The sequence below is a fragment of the Podarcis filfolensis genome (genome assembly GCF_964270895.1).
Source record: "Podarcis filfolensis genome assembly, chromosome: 12".
NCBI classification, from domain to species: Eukaryota; Metazoa; Chordata; class Lepidosauria; order Squamata; family Lacertidae; genus Podarcis; species Podarcis filfolensis.
The window spans coordinates 24,478,534-24,496,643 of NC_139614.1; the positions used below are offsets into that span (position 1 = coordinate 24,478,534).

Consider the following 18,110-nt stretch of genomic DNA (forward strand, 5'->3'; position numbering starts at 1 on the left):
TTATCAGCTTCCTGAAAATCCTTACTATTTTTAAATTTTATTTCTTAGACCTTATTTTATACAACCTTTGTAGCACAACTTGTACAGCACTGACTCAAATAAAAGTTGTTGTTGTTGTTTAGTCGTGTCCGACTCTTCGTGACCCCATGGACCAGAGCACGCCAGGCATAAAAGTTGTAAGCAGTCAAAAATTTGGGCCAACATCAAATGTTACACTAAGAACTAAGCAACTGCCACCAACCTGAGCTGCTACTACCAGAACTCACCATGAACACTTCCCCTGTTCTCTTAAATGGTAATGGCACCCTCCTGAGACGTGCCAGAACCCACCCAAGAGGTGCCAGAACTGAGTTCCTCCTGAAAAAGAGCCCTGGTAATTTGACATTTCTACATATACCTTGTCAAGGAAGAAGCTAAGTTAAGACATCACATTTCCCCCTTTCTTTTCCTCCTTTCCTCCCACTCCAAATTAGTAACTCAGCAATTTATACTGCAAACTCCTTGTGCTAGAATTTGAAGTATAAGAAGCTGTGCACACCAAGACTACAGTGCTGTAAATAATAGCTTTCTCTCTCAGCTAAATGTTATCCTCCTAGCACGGCAATTTTAAAGCATTTTGCAATGTGCTGCTTCTTAGAGGATCACACATTTTTCTAATGCTTCAACAGACACATTGGAGACTGTTTGAGAAGTTTCCAAATTACCCCAGCTTTGGAATTCAACCGTGCAGAAGGTATGAAAGACAAAAAACCAGCTAGCTAGTGGATGGGCTCTGCTTGGTTTGTGGATGCTCTTTATGCTGCAAATATTTGTTAGTCTGGACACAACTGTTCTGGGTTTATTCAGCCTCCCAAACCTAAAATGTCCAATTGACAAAATAGGGTAGATTGTGGGTCAACAAGTCACTCTCCCAAGCTGGGTTCTAAACAGTGAGGCACACAAGCCTCATACCAAGTGGGCTGCAATAGTATTTTGACATGGAACCCATGGGTCACCCCCCCCCCAACAGCCAGTTAAGCTAATCAAGGTGCCAGGCTTTTGAAAGGAGGTGCAAGGCTCTGGCAGGGTCTTAGAGCTCTCCCACCTCCTTCACAAAGCTGGAAAAGTGCTCCATATGCCTTAGGAAGAAGGAAGGACTCTAGGACCCTGGCAAGAGCCCTTATGCCTCCTGCCCATAGCCTAGCCTAGCACCTCATTTACCCAGCTTTGGGAAGGCAGTGCAAGGACTGCCTCCAACATTCTCTATCAGTGTATGTAGAGGAGCAGAATTTTAAATAGTAATAAAATTTCTGAAACTGGCAGGTTAGCTCATTTATATATTTCATAACTGAGATTCAACTGCACTTCAATTTGGTTTACATTCATGCCAATGCAAAACTGATAAAATGTAACTGTTCTAATTGAGATGTGTATCAGGAAATGCTGATGTGGCACCTGTGGGCACACATGCTTTCCCTGGTGTCTCCCTTGCTGAAAACCCAAATTCTACTGGAGTTATCAGTACTGGTTTTAGTGCTTGGTTGCAGTGTTTGTGTGATGCCCAAAAGAGTTTCTCCAGCTTGTTAAGTATGGCCCCTAAAGATAGGCAACAGCTCATACAATTTCAGTGAAGGGTAGGCTAAGAAGAAACCCAAGACAGGCAATCTCCCTAGTGCATCTGAAACACTTCAGAAAAGTCTCTACAAACTGGGTGAACCGATGATAAAATGGCAAATCAGGTTCAATGCTGGTAAGAGCAAAATGACACATACTGACCAAATCTATACACTAATGGCATCTGAATTCACTGCAGATAAATTCATGGAGGATGGACAAATTCATGTAGATAAATTCATGGCGACTAGCCATAGTGGTTTTATACTACCTCCATGGTTAGAGGCAATAGATCTCTGAATATGAGTTGATAAACACGCCAAGTGGGGAGACTGCTGAAGTACTCATATTCTGCTTGTAGGGATACCCTTTGGCATCTGGGAACAAGCTGCTGGAGTAGATAGATGCCTTGTGAGGAATGGTTGAATGAATTGGGTATGTAGAAGAGACCGAGAGGAGATAGGATAGCCACCTTCAAATATCTTAAACACTGTTGCATGGAGCGAGCTTGTTTTCTCCTGCTCCAGAGCCTAGGACCCAAACCAATGGGTTCAAGTTAACAAGAAGAGATTCTGACTAAACATCAGGAAGAACTTTCTGACAGGAACAGTGGAACAGACTCCCATGAAAGGTGATGGACTCTCCTTTCTTGGAGGTTTTCAAGCAGAGTTTGGATGTCTATCACATATATGATCTAGTTGTGATTCCTGAATTGAGGGGTTAGAGTAGATGACCCTCAGGATCCCTTCCAACTCTACAATACTGATTTCATGATCCACCCAACAAAGGAAGCATGCTTTTTTCTTATTCAATCATTTTCCCATATGCAAATTTAATCAAAACTCATAGGGCAGATCTACAAGGGTTGGTTTACTTGAACATCAGCTGGGGCTGGGGTGGGGGGAGAGATGACAAAAGCAGGACATGACAAAGGTTTAAAAAACTGTGCATAGTGTAGAGAAAGTGGCTATTATTTTTTCAAGGGTTTTTTTTAAAAAAAATTAATTTCTTGGTTGAAGGTTCAAGATATGTAAATGAAAATATTTCTCCATCCAAACGTAATTGGCTACTACACCATTTGGTGAAGGCCAATAGCCAGGAAATGTTTTAAGCAGCAGCAGAAAAATACATGACAGAAAATCCACTTTCGAAGGCAGCACCTGTCAGAGTGCTAAATCCAGACAAACAGGGTTAGGCTAAGGTTACCAGATTTTTTTTCAATGAATCCAGGGACACTTTTCAACTTCCTACTAAATAGATGGATTTTGTCAGGAGACTGATTTGTAAATCCGGGGACTGTCCCCGGGAAACGGCGACATCTGGTAACCTTAGGTTAGGCCAGTGGTAGAACACAGAATTTACATGCAAAAGGAAACGCTGTTGACTTCCATGCGGGCTTTGGAAGCAAAACTGAATTTCCACTCGGCGTCTGCCAGGGAGCCTGCGGAACTCACATCCCCTGCCTTCTCCCTCTTAACCTCAAATGTAGATGGCCTACCACGAGGGTCGGTCCACGTGCTAACAACTTTTCCACGAAAAAACGTAACGAGCTGGCCCTTAAAAAACACTTCTGTGATGTTAAAGAGGGGGGAAACTCCGTTTTAGATCGTGTGTGAAGAACAAGCGTGTAGCGAGGTGCGTGTGTGTAATGCTCAGAAACGGGGTGGAGGGGGGATATTTGCCACGACTTACTCCGGCGGAGATAGGCAGGCACTACTATCAGCCGGGAAGAGCAACGAAATGGACCCCATGCGGCGGAAAAAAAACCGACTCCTGCATGTAGGGATTTCCATCCAATATTGGCGCGTCCTCAGCCGCCAGTCATGAAGCGGAGCCGATTTCAACACGTTCTTTTTCGCTTCGGCCTACGCGGCAAGCTCGGCTCTAGGTTTCCTCAGCAGCGGCTGCCGTTCCCGCCTTTCCCAGCCAGCCTGAGGCGGCGCCGCTGCCCTACAACATATCCTCGCCGAGTAGGCCTCCCCTCCGCGCGCATGCGCCGTAGCGCCAGGAAGCAAAAGGCAGGCCTTTCTTTACCACCCTCGCCTCTCGCTGCCTCCGACACGACGACGCGGCCGCCGCCATGCCGAAGCTGAGCAAAGAGTCCAAGCAGCGCCTGCAGCACTTGTTCAAGGGCGGGCAGTTTGCCATCCGGTGGGGCTTCATCCCGGTAGTACTCTATCTAGGTCAGTCCTGAGCTGGGGAGAGCAAGTAGGTTGCCGCGGGCGGCTTGGTCACGGGAGACTCGGTATACTCTGACTTGAGGCAGGCGGCGGGGGCGGGGCGGGGCAGCTTCCCGAACCGTTAACGGTCCGTTAACGATCTTCCCGTCAACGGCTGTTTAGAGCGCGCGCGGCTTGGCTTCTTGGAACGCGGCGGCGACAGTGACGCAACCGGCGAGTCACGTGGCCGATTCCCCTCAGCTCCTCGTGATTAGCGCGGAGAGTTCCCTGTGGGGCAGAAGCAGCTCATTGCCCTTGTCCGCTTCCGTTCCCTGAACCCAAATTCTCCGCTTCACAGCTCACTTTAGCGCTGCTACTTTCGGATTTAACCTAGAGAAAAGGCAAGCAGGCTGTATCGTGAAAGCCCTTCTGTTTTTTCTTTCCTTTCCTAGTACTCGTTAGAAGGCGAGCTTGTGTGAATATGGTGATAGAAGGATCTCCTGTGACCTTGAGTGTTTCCCAAACTCGGGTCTCTAGCTGTTTTCGGACTAGAATTCCCTTCACGCCTGACCTCACTGGTCTTGCCCGCTAGGGATGATGGGAGTTGTAGTCCCCAAAACAGCTGGCTACCCGAGTTTGGGAAACACCGCTTCAGACTGTCTGTGGGCGCTGAAAGCTATAACACCTTGCAAGAAGAAAAAATTATATCCAGCAGTAAGCTGGGCTACATTTGTCCCTCTGGTGTGCTAGCTTTCTGCTTGAGTGAGCTGAATGGAGGAATAATCACTGACAATCTCCCCACCCCAGTTTGCAAGTTGCTTATAAACAATAGTTTTAGCTTTCAGAATTCTGTATTTCACGATTATGTGAACTCCAAAATGTGTTTAGGCATGACACAATGGTAAACATGGTTAAATTGCTCACAGGTGTGTTCTTTCATTTGTGGTATCAGGAGTTTGCTTAAAAGTCAGCAGATTTCTGAAAACTAGAGGCCAATTTTTAGAATGTTCTTAGTCAGAATTTCCCAGGCCAAGCTCATTTAGTTCAGCAATGATTCTGTCCTATGAAGTGTCATTGACTTCTTTTTCATTTGCTGGGAAATAAATTATTCCATTATCCATGGGCCTGTTGTGCAGGACATTTCTTACTGAATTCCATTAACAATGCAGTAAAGTCCTATTTATTCATAAGATCAGAGACTGTCTTTCTCTGTTTGGTGGATTCGGTGGGCAACGTACATCATGCCACAAAATAAGGACTGTTTTAGATGTCAGAGATACTTTAGAAGAGTATACTTTCTTCCCAGGCAGATTATCAGTGCAATTCTAACTTGGAAGTAAATCCTAATACATTTAATGGGGCTTACACTCAGGTAAGTATGGGGTTAGGCTTGCAGCCCAAGTCACCTGCTGGTGCAGAGGAGTGGGGTTTTCAATGTGTGTTGCTGACCATGCAATAGAATGGACCCCTTTCTTTGCACTTCTACTTGATTGAATGTGGGGGTGGGGAGTGCAGGAGACTATCAAAGTGCAATGTTATCTATTACATTACTGTGGCTAGTCATGTGCAATTCTAGAAATATTTATTATATGAAAAAAGCAATAATATATTCATGATATAAACTGACAGATACATTTTTTGTAACTAGGTTTTAAGAGAGGTGCGGATCCTGGAATGCCTGAGCCAACCGTTCTGAGGTATGTTTTCACTAGTTAATACCTCTGCAGAAATAATGCCTGCTAAAAGAGAAAATAGAACATGTGCTTTGTGATTAACTTGGAGGGGAGAGTTTGAAACTTATGCTACAATCCTACACTTCCTTACCTAAGAGTAAGTCCCATTCCATTTATACATCTAGGATTGCAGTTAAAGAAATATCACACAAATTATGTTTTAACTGTTGCTATATTCTCATGTAAGGTGTAGGTCAGGATTTGGTGCTACCATTTTTTAATTTAAGGGACACACCTTAAGAAGGAAATGTTTTATCTTTTGGTTGCTGACTTAAGTATATCATCAAGAGATATGACCTGATTGTGTCAAGTCCTCTTTCTCTTGGAATGAGCTTGCTTCAGTAACATTACAAACCAAGAACTGGTAACCATCGAATGATTTAAACACCGACAGCTTACCCTGCTTGAAACTGAATTTTTAAAAAGGCAGTGTATGTTGGTTGTTGTTTGATCAATGTACAAGGCATAGGCCTTCTGTTTCATTTTGTTGTTGCCTGATGGCACTAATAAGGCCTTGTGGAAAATATGAGTAGTTACATGTTAACAGTTGGAATGAGGTGGAGAGTATGAGCCTATTAAAACTAGACTAATAAAGTCTAATAAAAAGCCTAATAAAGCCTAATAAAACTAATCCACTCTGAAGCCTAACAGTTTGTTTTCCAAACAAACTGTTAGTCTTCAGAGTGGATTAGTGGGAGAAACCTTTTTTCTTTTCCTTTTTTTGCTGTTGCTGAGGCATGAATAAGTATAAAGTTTATCTGAAGAAGTGTGCATGCACACGAAAGCTCATACCAAGAACTAACTTAGTTGGTCTTTAAGGTGCTACTGGAAGGGAAAAAAAATTTTTTTGTTTGTTTGTTTTGACTATGGCAGACCAACACGGCTACCTATCTGTAACTATAAAGTTTATGAATGACTACTAATGTCACTCCTACTGAGAGTAAGTCAATTTAAATCAGTGGACTTAAGTCCATTGATTTCAGTGGGTCTGTTTTGAGTATGATTTAGTTGTATATCACCAGTCAGAATCTACCTTCCATGTATTGGTGGACTCCCACCATTCCTGGGGCTGATATGAGTTAAAGTCCAAAAACATCTGAAAGGTGACAGGTTCTCCACTTGTGTCCTATGTGAGCTCAGAGGTGGTTAAAAATTTGCTGTTGGTTTAAAAAAAAAAATCAAAACAACCCAGATTGGAAGAAGAACTTTCCTTTCTTATAAAATTCTGGAAGTACCGTAATTTTCGCTCCAAAACACGCACTTTTTTGCTCCTAGAAAGTAAGGGAAAATGCCTGTGCGTGTTACAGAGCGAATGCACTTGACCGGAGCCATGGCTGCCGTCAGTCAAGCAAAGCGGGAGCCACTTGCAGGGCTTTGCACGGCTCTAGCTTTGCTTGCTTTACAGCCAGGAGGAGGGGGGGGGAGCCAAGGAGGAGAGAGGGAAGGAGAGCCATGGCAGCAAAGCGGGCAGCAGCCGCTTACACGCGAGGAGGGACAGACGGGAGCCATAGCGAGCTGGAAAAAGCGCCCCGTAGCCAGCAACAGCTGCTGCAGCCTCAGCTAGCAAAGATCCGTGTGCTCTCTAAACGGAGCAATGAGGCTGCAGAGGGACGGCAGGACACAGGAGGGCTCTGAGCCACGAGCGCAGTGAAAACCAGTAAAAAACTTTTTAAAAAGGCTGCTGGGGACAGGAGGGCACGGGATGAGGGAGAGGGGGAAATTACGATTCTCCCAGCGTCTCAGCTGATCTGCTGAGCAGGACTTGGGTTGCAGGGGATTCGCCATTAGCTGCGTAAAGCAGCAAAGAGGGAGAGAAGGAGCAAAGCGGGAGAGAAAAGGAGCTGCTTACACTGCTGTAAGTGGCTGCTGTCCGGTTGGCTCCTTTAAAGCAACAGGGCTCTTTCCCTCCCCCCTCCCCGCTCAGCTCGCCGAAAAGCTCCTTTTCCACACACCCCACTCGAGCTCTTTCTCCCCTTAAACCCCTCTCCTGCATCATTAGCAGCATCCTTCTCCACCCACCCCACGCGTGTTCCTTCTCCCCTTAAACCCCTCTCCTGCATTATTAGCAGCATCGTTCTCTACACACCCCATTCGTGTTCCTTCTCCCCTTAGACCCCTCGCCTGCATTATTAGCCGCATCCTTCTCCACACACCCCACGCGTGTTCCTTCTCCCCTTAAACCCCTCTTCTGCATCATTAGCAGCATCCTTCTCCACACACCCCACGCGTGTTCCTTCTTCCCTTAAACCCCTCTTCTGCATTATTAGCAGCATCCTTCTCCACACATCCCACACGTGCTCCTTGTGCCTTGAATGCTTTTCCTTCCCTCCCCACTTAAAGTGTGGTTACAAAGCACGGATCCAGATGGATCCTCAGGATTTTTGCACTGGGTCACCCCAAGTTCACCATCAGATCACATAGCATATCCATGGCTACAGCCTGCACCAAAACACACACACGCACCCACTGTTTCATGGGGCTGCAATGGCGCAAAAACGTGGTTACAAAGCACGGATCCACATGGATCCTCAGGATTTTTGCATTGGGCTACCCCAAACTCACCGTCAGATCACGTCTGTGGCCACAGCATGAACCACAAAAATCATACATCCACTGTTTTGTTTAGAATATTTTTTTCTTGTTTTCTTCCTCTAAAAACTACGTGCGTGTTATGGTCAGGTGCGTGTTATAGAGCGAAAAATACGGTAATAGAAAAAACCATTGAAGCTTTTCATTAATTTCTCCTTGCATTTATGGAGCTTCTGCATGGTGACACTTTATTGTATGGATGCTACTGAGACTTGGCATTAATGTAACATTTTATCATTTAATATTCTACAATCTGCTGTTTGACTGCTGTTTAGACTCCTGTAATTAAACTGTCATGTAAAATCCCATTGTCTGTTTAAAAAATCTGCAGGTGATCAATTTATTGAATTTTATGTCTTGTCATCTGCCTGTGAGCTTTTGCATTTATGAGATTTAAAAGATAAAATGCATCTGCTTCTTAATACAAGACTTTCTTGTATTATCCAGTATGTTTAGCATATGCAATTAAATGAGACTTGTTCTGTTAAGTGGAGAGCATGATGCCCAAATTGGTTTTGTTCGATTGAAAGCAAATTGGCTTTGTTGGATTGTATGCAGCATACATACAGACACCCCCAATACACATGTACTCGCCAAGCATTCAGCACACTAAGCACACCTGCACTTACATAATGTGCACATGCGAACACCCCTCCTCACACTCACTGCATATACAGCATACCCCCCCCCCCCATACAGCACATACATTCACCAGACACAGATACACATAACTGGTGTGTTTCCAGCATTCCCCACTCAAGTGCTGTCAGGGAAGAGTTAGAGTTAGAAGATTCCAGTTTCCCGGAGGGAGAAAGCTTTCCCCAAGGGGGGGAGGAGAGCAGTGAATTGAATAGAAGAGAGCAACAGGAACAACAGGGAGGGACCGGCTGTTCCCAGGAAAGGCAAGGGTTAAGTTCTAGCTTAGATTCGGAGGAGGGGAGATACAAGCCAGCTCTAGCCAGGAGGTTAGAAAAAAGAGCGGGATATTTTGAGAGTGGCTGGTCATGGAAAAGCAGAGCTCAGAAGGTATCTGAAATAAGTGACTCTGAGGAATAATAGTTAAGAACCGTTTATAAGATTGTTTTGTTAATATGCAATAAAAAGTTATAAAAGAACAAGAAGCATTTGTGTGGTGATCTGAAGAGGACAACGACCAGGCCTGACAAGTGCCTTAGAGCTTTTTCCGACACTTTGGGATCACCGTTTTTTGTGACTGGGACCAAAGTGCTATTAATTTCTGCACTAAAAGGTGGGGTTTCCATTACTGTGTCCTGAACCAACATGTGGTATTAAATCAATCATTCATTCATTCATTCATTCATTCATTTATTTATTGTGATGTGTCACACATATTTGAAATGGTAGTAGTAATGAAATGGGTTGGGAAGGTAAGGGAAGAATGTGCTCCCCTTTAACTATTTTATATTTTTGTCAGTCCTCGGAATCTTGAAGGCTGCGACCAGTGGATGGGCAGAGAGAAAAAATGGATGTGATCATAGTGTTTACTACTTTGGGGGATAGTTTAGTAATTGGGGTGGACACTGACAGTGAACTCTTATGTTTACTCAAAAACTGGGACTCAATGGGACTTACTCCTAGGTAAGATGGCATTCTGAATACACAATATCATAAATTTGTTCGGGATTGAAATGAGTGTAAATGAGATGAAGCATTGAGAAGATGCCACCAATTTCTTGTTTGTGGCTTGAACCATATTATTTAGTACCTAAATAATCTTGCTGACTTTTAAAAGCAGAAACTGTCTTTCTAGCTATTATTTGGCCTTTCTAACCAGTCAACTGAGCTGAGTATCATAACTTCACTCGCTTATTATGTTACATGTTTCATCTTTGATTTCATCCTGGTATGAGTGATAATAGATAGAATAATATCTAGAATTTTATTTCTAGAGTCCATGATGGGTTGCCAGGTTCCCTTGAAAATAATAGTTGGGATTGTGAGCATTTTTGGAGAGCAGTGTAATATGCATAAGCCTTAATATTACTTGTCTGTGTCAATCTAGGTTAGTTTCAAGATCAGTCATAATATTACAATTTCTTTAAGCCACCTCAGAATTGCACTGAAAGAATGTGACAGTATACTAAGAAAGAAAGAGAGAGAGAGAGAGAGAGAGAGAGAGAGAGAGAGAGAAAGAAACCAGAAGGCAGATAAAATACCCCCAAATGTATTCTACAGTCACATGAGTGTTAATTCCATTTTATATGGTTGGGTGCATTTAGCACTTTAAATATGATGGTGTTCCTAATGGCCACCTCAGTACCTGTTATGTATTGATGATTGAATTCAAACCTGAATCCAAGCCTAAACCCCACCTCTGTCACTGTTGGGTAGCCTAGGCTGACTATCCCTCAGCTGCAGGTGATTATCAGAGTGGAACTGAATAAAGTATCCCTAGTCTCTTCTAATGATTCTACATTTGCTCTGTTCTGTTAATTAATATGACTTACTTGCATCTGCACTGGCTGACCTTCCACGGTTGAATACATTATTGAATGTGTAAAGCTGCAGCTCTGTACTCAAATACATAATAATTACAACATTGAAATCAACAGGACTTGCTTCTCATTAGACATGTATAGAACTGTGCTGTAAGTGACAAAGTTGTACTTTTTAGTATTTCTTGAAAGAGCTGTTCTGCTGGTAACAGCATTATAAGAGTTGTGATCAACTTAATTTTTTCCCCTTTTTTCTTCCTCCACCTCTCTTAGTCTGCTATGGGGATGAAGGAGTTAACCACAGCATTATGGAAGCCGGCTGCTGAGCAGGAAAAAAAGATGGAGATGCATGCATTCCAAAGGCTAGGAAAAACAACACTGAGCTATGCCACTGGCAAGCAGACTTCCCTGACAACATGGAATATGCTTACAACATAATGGACTTTCCATCTGTCTAATTTATTTGTGTTACACTTTCGTTTTTTCCCTTTAGAATAAATATTTTGTCTGAAATTCTTTAATGAGGAAATCTAATTTTTGCAGGTCATGACACATGTTAAGACTCATTTCCCTTTACATCCAACTGCTGGATTTCATAGAATTTTTGGAAGGGACCCTAAGGGCCATCTAGTTCAACCCCCCTGCAGTGCAAGAATCACAGCCAAAAAATTCCAGACAGATGGCCATCCAACTTCTGTTTTAAAAAATCCCATGAGGGAGAGTACTATCTTCCGAGGTACTTTGTTCCACTGTCTTAACATCTCCTGCAGTCAGAAAGTTCTTCCTAATGTTTAGTCAGAATCTCATTTCTTGTAATTTGAATGCATTGGTTGGAGTCCTATCCTCCGGAGCAGCAGAAACAAGCTTGCTCCATCTTATGTGTGACAGCCCTCCAGTTTTACTGTGTTCAGGCTAAACATAGCCTTATTATTTCAACCTCATCTTTGTAGTCTTCAGACACTGGGTTGTTCGTTCATGGGTTGGACAAAGTAATCTCTTTGGTGACACTGCAGAGGGAAAATGCTGCATATGCATAATCAATAAGCATTATCTTCAACAAGGCCCTCCTTTCCACATACCTACAATAATAGTACAGACAGTTGAACCTTGACAAACCTTAGGCATGTCTGGGAGCCAGAGACTGCAGCTATGAAGCTACAGAAACCTAGAAGGTACTGTTATTTTTTTTACAAACCTAGCTTTCCTGGCAAGAGCGGGGTGGTGATATATCTGTTTGTTAGTTGTGGCTTGGAGAAAACACCATACTTCAAAAAGAGTCCTGGCTACTTGTGAGGAAGCCATTCCTAAGTGGTAAGGAATGTACCAACCAATAAGCCACTGTTTAGTTTTCCATTAGAATGTGTTTGACGTAGTATAGGGGGCACTGCTATGTGTTCATCCTTTGCACGCACAGAGAAAGAAGATCAATAATTGCTTTACCAGTGTCCAACATTTCAAAAGCTCACTGGATCAGCCCGTCAGTTTACATCAGTGGCTAAGCAAAAGCTTGGAACGTCAGGAAGATTTGATCAGACCCCTGTTAGTCTTGGCAGTGGCAGAAAAAGAAGTATACAGTGTTGACGTGAGTGAAGCCCAGTGCCCTAATGGGGGATGCAGAGCACTGCTCTCCAGTCAGTGTACTGACAATTTGTTGAACAGAGATGGGGCTCAAAAAAACACCCTGCCTTCCCCCAAAGAATAAAGGGGGTAACTAGCTGAGGAACCAGTTGTCAGAATCTGCTAAGATTTTGATAAGGTCTGAATATGTACATGCCTATACCTATCCACCACTTTGGTGATGACCTCTGGCTGCTGACTTGCCAACAAGCAAGATTCCCTTAGGTCTACTGTTCCCAGTATAGTGTCTTCAGACACACCCCTTAGCACTCTGCAAGGCCCTCTGCTCCTGGTTTCAGTTTGGGATGGGGGTGGGGTGGGAGTGTCTTTTTGAGGTTGGGTGTTTCCTGTTTTTTTGTTCTCTGTTTTATTTTTGGAGGGGTGTAGGTGATTTGCCAGTTGTTTGTGAGAGGATCTAAGCATAAACCATTTGGGATATTTCTTTAGGCCCCACATGACAGCTTCCTAAATTTCCAAAAGTGACCCTAGGCCTAAAAAGGTTGGGGACCTTACTATGTCCGGACTCATACTTGACATCCAATAAAGATTGATATGTCAGTACATTTAACTCCATGATACATGTTCTTTCGGTTCCCAGAAAAGTCCAGGATGCAGAAGTTAAGAGTTGGTGTATGTAGCCAGATGGCAGTTCTGAGCGAGTCAGACTATTTCCTTCTTGCTATGCCTGAAGAGTGCCCAGTAAAGTAGAAGGATGGTGAGAGGAAGCTGCGTCAACGTTGTAGTGCAGTTAAGAGAATGAATTATGAAATATCTGGTCCAAGCTTCACTTCAGCTGTGGATTTGCTGAGTGGCTTTGGACAAGTAGCTGTTTCTTGGCTTCAGCTGCCCACCTATAGGTTGGGTATTGTAATACAGCATTGCCTATCAGGGCTTTTCTGAGGATTACTATGATAATGCGTTTGGATTTAAGTATTTAGAAAAAGTACTACATCAAGAGATCTAATGAGGAAGCAGGACAAAGATGAAAGACTTATTTGGTTCAGTAGTACTTCCAAAAATGTACAGAAAACTGCAGTCTTAAGTATTATTAATTCACTCTAACTGCAAATGTCTATTAGGCAGACTTGTTACTTATATAATAGAAATATCAATTATCAAAGTGCATACAGGCATACAGTGCATACAGGCACATTCCAGCATGCAGCAGCCGCCCAAACAAAACCCACTGCTGTCTTTTAAGAATATCATCTTCCCCCTTTGGGAAAAGAAAATCAGTCTTCCATCATGCCTTTATTGTGGCTATCAGAAAAGGAAACATCAGCCAGGCTCCCTTCCATTGTTCCTACATTCAGCTTCGGAGAGCCTGTTACCACCCTCCATCTGCCATTGTGCAGACTACCAGAGGGATGTGGGGAAGCAGCCACCCCTGAATTGAAGCAATTTGTACAACGGAGCGTAATGAGCTCTCTCTAACCAGTACCTGAATGGGAGTGCTGTTTCAAATCTCAGTAGCAGCAGCATGAAGGGGTGGATAGGTGGCCTGAAAACTGAAACATGCAAAGGAGAAGCAACATAAGGTAATTTAAACAAATTGCTACTTTTTGTTACTATTTCTTTTGTTGATGTAGTTTCCCACCGTTGTTATTTAATGACAGGTAAGCTGCCTACTTATGGGACGCGGGTGGCGCTGTGGGTTAAACCACAGAGCCTAGGACTTGCCGATCAGAAGGTCGGTGGTTCGAATCCCTGCGATGGGGTGAGCTCCCGTTGCTTGGTCCCTGCTCTTGCCAACCTAGCAGTTCGAAAGCACATCAAAGTGCAAGTAGATAAATAGGTACCGCTCAGGCGGGAAGGAAAACAGCGTTTCCGTGCGCTGCTCTGGTTCTCCAGAAGCGGCTTAGTCATGCTGGCCACATGACCCGGAAGCTGCACGCCGGCTCCCTCGGCCAATAAAGTGAGATGAGCGCCGCAACCCCAGAGTTGGCCACAACTGGACCTAATGGTCAGGGGTCCCTTTACCCTTTACCTAAGCTACCTTAGGATGTGAAAATGCCAAAAAGTGGAATATAAATCAAAGGCACAAAATTGAGTGTGAGCAATGTGATATATGTAGTTTGACACACACACACACACACACACACACACACACACACAAATTCAAATTTAATCTTCCCCAAATAAAAGCAAACATAAAAATATGAAGAGCCCTTGCAGTCTGAAATGCATCTGGTCTCTAACATTAATTTTAACCATTACTGTAGTTCGTTTTCTCTCTCTCTCTCTCTCTCTATATATATATATAGAGAGAGAGAGAGAGAGAACTAATATATATACATGGAGCCCATCCCCTTGAAAAACAGCCCACTGAAAATTCTGTATGTTCACTGGCCCCAGAATGTAAAATGTCTGTTGTGAAGAATGGAGTAGAATATATTGAAAGAACAGAAGCACTCTGTACTGCAATCTTTTGTTACAGCTCCCATTGGTAACATTACATCTCATGTTTAACATTTTCTAGCTCACTTTTGGAATGAACATATGTTGAAAACATTTTGATCTACTAAAAGTATTTGCAGTAAACCTGATATAAACATGGTATTAACCCATAATACAGATGCAGTGCAATGAAGTAGTTTTTTAATAATTTATTTGGTTTATTCTCCATAATGCCCCAGGGTGGGTTACAACAGTACAGTATAAAATATTAAATATTAAAATCAGTTAAAGCAGCAATAAAATAGATTGTCTTTTACTGTAAATCCATACAAATTTTTGTTTTTTAAAAAATATATTAAATATACTTTCCCAAAAAAATATGGTATAATTTAGCTGTATATTCTCGATCCATAATTTTCAAGTAAAATATTCAGTGAATACTGAAATGGTGTGGTACTGACTCCCTGTTAAAATTGGCTGTGTCTTGGGAGTAAAAATGCATACACAAATTTAATAAATATATTAAATATCATAAATAACTGCAAATAGCATATTCCCAATTAAAGAAACAACATAGTGAGTTCTCAAAAAGGAGAACAACATGAGCCTCTGCTTCAACTGCAGATGTTTTGAGAACTGATGTGCCCAATTTTTAAAAGGCATTAGAACTCCTGGCCTCTCATAAGACACGAAGAGCCCTTGTAGTTTTCTGCATAAATAAAGTAAAATCTTGAAGTATGAAGTGTTTGATAAGTGTAACAGTCCAGCCTCTGTGTTCTCGAAGCTTTGCGGCAAGAATTTTCTGAGCGGCTGGATCCGGCAAGGTCACAGTTTCAGGATTGTTCATCTGTTAAGGGGAGGAAATAATAAAAGTTGCTGGTTATGGTGCTGTTTTTTTATCAGACAAATGGATTTTACTCATCTTCAGGCAAGATGCTAGTTGGACGTATTTACAGATTGCAGAACCCTTTGTAACATGCAGTGTTATTTGTTTAAGTTATCTAGGAGTTCTCTAAGAAAAGGGATTGATTGTGAATCCACTCTGGGAACTGTAGTTGTCCAAGGAGAATAGGGGTCTCCTAACAACTCTTAGCACCTTTAACAAGCTACAGTTCCCAGGTTTCTTGGGGGTAGGCCATGACTGTGGAGGTTTTCTATAATCAAGCGGTAGTTGAATTTTATTAAATAAATAAATTATAATGCTTTTAAGCGCATAATGCAGATCACTCAGAGGAACAGTTATGCATACACTCTTCCCATCCAGAACCCAAAATATTGTTGGATACAGTTTCTCTCTCCGTATTCTCTATCTTCAACCAAACTGTTCACACAGCTAACTTTTGTAAGGGACAAGTTCTGCATTATAACCCCTAACCCTTTTTCCTATATAGGAATTAATTGGGTAATGGTAAGAACTCACTGTTTCAAAAGTTAAGGACCTACTTAAATTGTATTTTAAAATACATCCATAGAACTTTACACATAGACAGGTCCTAATTCTACATGGAGGGGGAAATTGAAAAGTCTTTTTTCCCCCTTTGTCTATCAACCTAATACATAGTCCCCCCTCCTTATTAATAAGGCTTATTGTTACAGCTGTCATAAGCATAACTAACAATGGTTTTTTAGGTTATATATTTGTTTGGTTTTCCATTGCAAACCACCCTGTGATCCTCGAATGAAGGGTGGTAAAGAAATTTAATAAATTAAATAAAAAGAAGTAAAACACCAAATGGGAAAAAATGTTTCCATTTAGTGCCTATAGTGTTATGTGTCCTCAACCAGAGTGCATTGTGTGTTGTCTTCCAGAACTTCATAATCTTCTCCCTCCATCTCCTTATCTCCCAGAACATTTATGTAGGATTAAATGTAATAGAACTTACCATTGATCTCAAGGTATTTGCCAGGTGTTGTGTGCTTGGCCGAAAAGTTTCTGCAGTCTCAACAGAAGCCTCTTCTAAATATTCAAAGAATGTCCCGAAAGCATAAAGACCACTTGAAAGTCTTCCCAGACATGTTTCCTAAAACAGGAGAATAAATAAAAAGTTGTTAACGGAAATTTATGAGTCAGAAATATTACACTCATTACATTCCTTAACAAATATTTTATGGTGCAATAAAACTGTATGACTGGGGTAAGCAGTCAAAATACTCTGAGTTGAATAAAATATTACGAACAGCTTTGGAAATAATATGGTTGACTATATACACCAAACAATCATTCCTACTTAATTCTTGCTTTCATGCTACACAAATGCACAGTCTTTATCAATCCAGACTATAAGTGCTGTTGCTTATGTAGTTAACATCAGCAGGCTTAGGGAAACCTCAGCATTTGCAAACATATTAAAAATGCTTAGTTCTAAAAAGGGAAACTCCAAAAAGAGCACAATGAGGTCTGAGCATGTTCAGTAACCATAGATTGAATGCTCCTTGACTATTGCGAATGGGATGGAGTGGCAGGAATCCTGAACAGCAGAATTCACCCAGCATTTTGTTGTTGGTCCCACTGGCAATGTATTAATAAACTTGCCTTTTCAAATCCAGTGTCATAGCATTTATCTTCTTGAGTGATCTTTGGAAGGTTGAGATTATTCACGGCCAGTTCCATCTTGCCTTGACAGACAGCCTCCTTCTTACACAGCTAGTAAAACACAACAAGGTTTAATCAGACTTTCCCCCCCATGACCACTTTAATGTTATATTCCAGACCATCCATATACCCCATGGAAGATGTAAACCTCTCTCCATCGCTGACATTCATTAGGTGGTCCGAAACTGCTTTTCCTGTGGTCTTCTGACCCCTGCAGCTATCCCTAATCTGAAGATGCAGCAGTATTCGCAATGCTAGGTCAATTTCAAATCGGAATTGTAATGTCTACTGAGAAAAAGGGATTCTGAATGTCAATTTGCAACTGTAACTCCCACTTTTTAAACATTTCCTATAAAAACTGACTTAGGTGTGCCCCTGCATTTTGAACTTCCCTGCAAAATATTGGGTTTTCACTATGTTTAGCCAGGGTACCAAATTTCCCAACCCCGGAAAGCAAAACAAAAAACGAGACTTCAAATCTCAAATAATTCATTTTCCTATAAATCTTAACTTCTTTGGTGAATATTAGTATGAAGTAATAAGTGAATAAGGAAAGAGAACAGGAATGTATTGAGCACTATATTTTTATGTATAGAAAAGCACATACTGCTACTAAAGCAAATGTGTATTCCTAAATAAGGGTGACCAATAGAAGACGATACATCATGCTGAATGATTCTCCTAGAAATACCCAGCGCTTCGCCATCACTCAAACTCTGGCCATCAGCCCATACCTAACCATGTCGCCTCAGAAGTAACTCCCAGGTAAGTGGCACACAAAAGTGCTAGCTTGGCCCCACGACTGTGGGTGCCCGGGGCCGTGGGTGCCATGCAGCGTGCATGGCCCTGGCACCAAAATTTGTGGGTGCCTAGCACCTTCATGGGGAATTTTGTGGGTGCTCGGGCACACAGGGAGCTGGCGGCACCTATGGCAGCACATAAGGCTACAACTTAAGTTTGCATATATACAAGG

At 42.3% G+C, this 18,110-nt stretch overlaps 2 protein-coding genes across 2 annotated transcripts in view; one reads left to right on the forward strand and one right to left on the reverse strand.

The window, feature by feature from the left end:
* The first annotated feature begins 3,339 nt into the window (after nt 1-3,339).
* On the forward strand, nt 3,340-11,043 carry TOMM7 (translocase of outer mitochondrial membrane 7). The gene is given in 4 exon segments (XM_083578954.1): nt 3,340-3,636; nt 3,639-3,776; nt 5,401-5,449; nt 10,804-11,043. Coding segments are annotated over 4 exon segments (423 nt in total). The 5' UTR covers nt 3,340-3,416; the 3' UTR covers nt 10,820-11,043.
* Nucleotides 10,099-18,110, reverse strand: part of IL6 (interleukin 6) — a 76,262-nt gene continuing 68,250 nt past the window's right edge. The window contains exons 4-7 of the mRNA XM_083578934.1: nt 17,078-17,188; nt 16,428-16,565; nt 14,144-15,391; nt 10,099-13,772 (exon numbers count right to left, since the gene is read on the reverse strand). Of these exons, the coding sequence (XP_083435060.1) occupies nt 15,224-15,391; nt 16,428-16,565; nt 17,078-17,188 (417 nt within the window). The 3' untranslated portion in view covers nt 10,099-13,772; nt 14,144-15,223. The remainder of the gene's footprint in view (nt 13,773-14,143; nt 15,392-16,427; nt 16,566-17,077; nt 17,189-18,110) is intronic.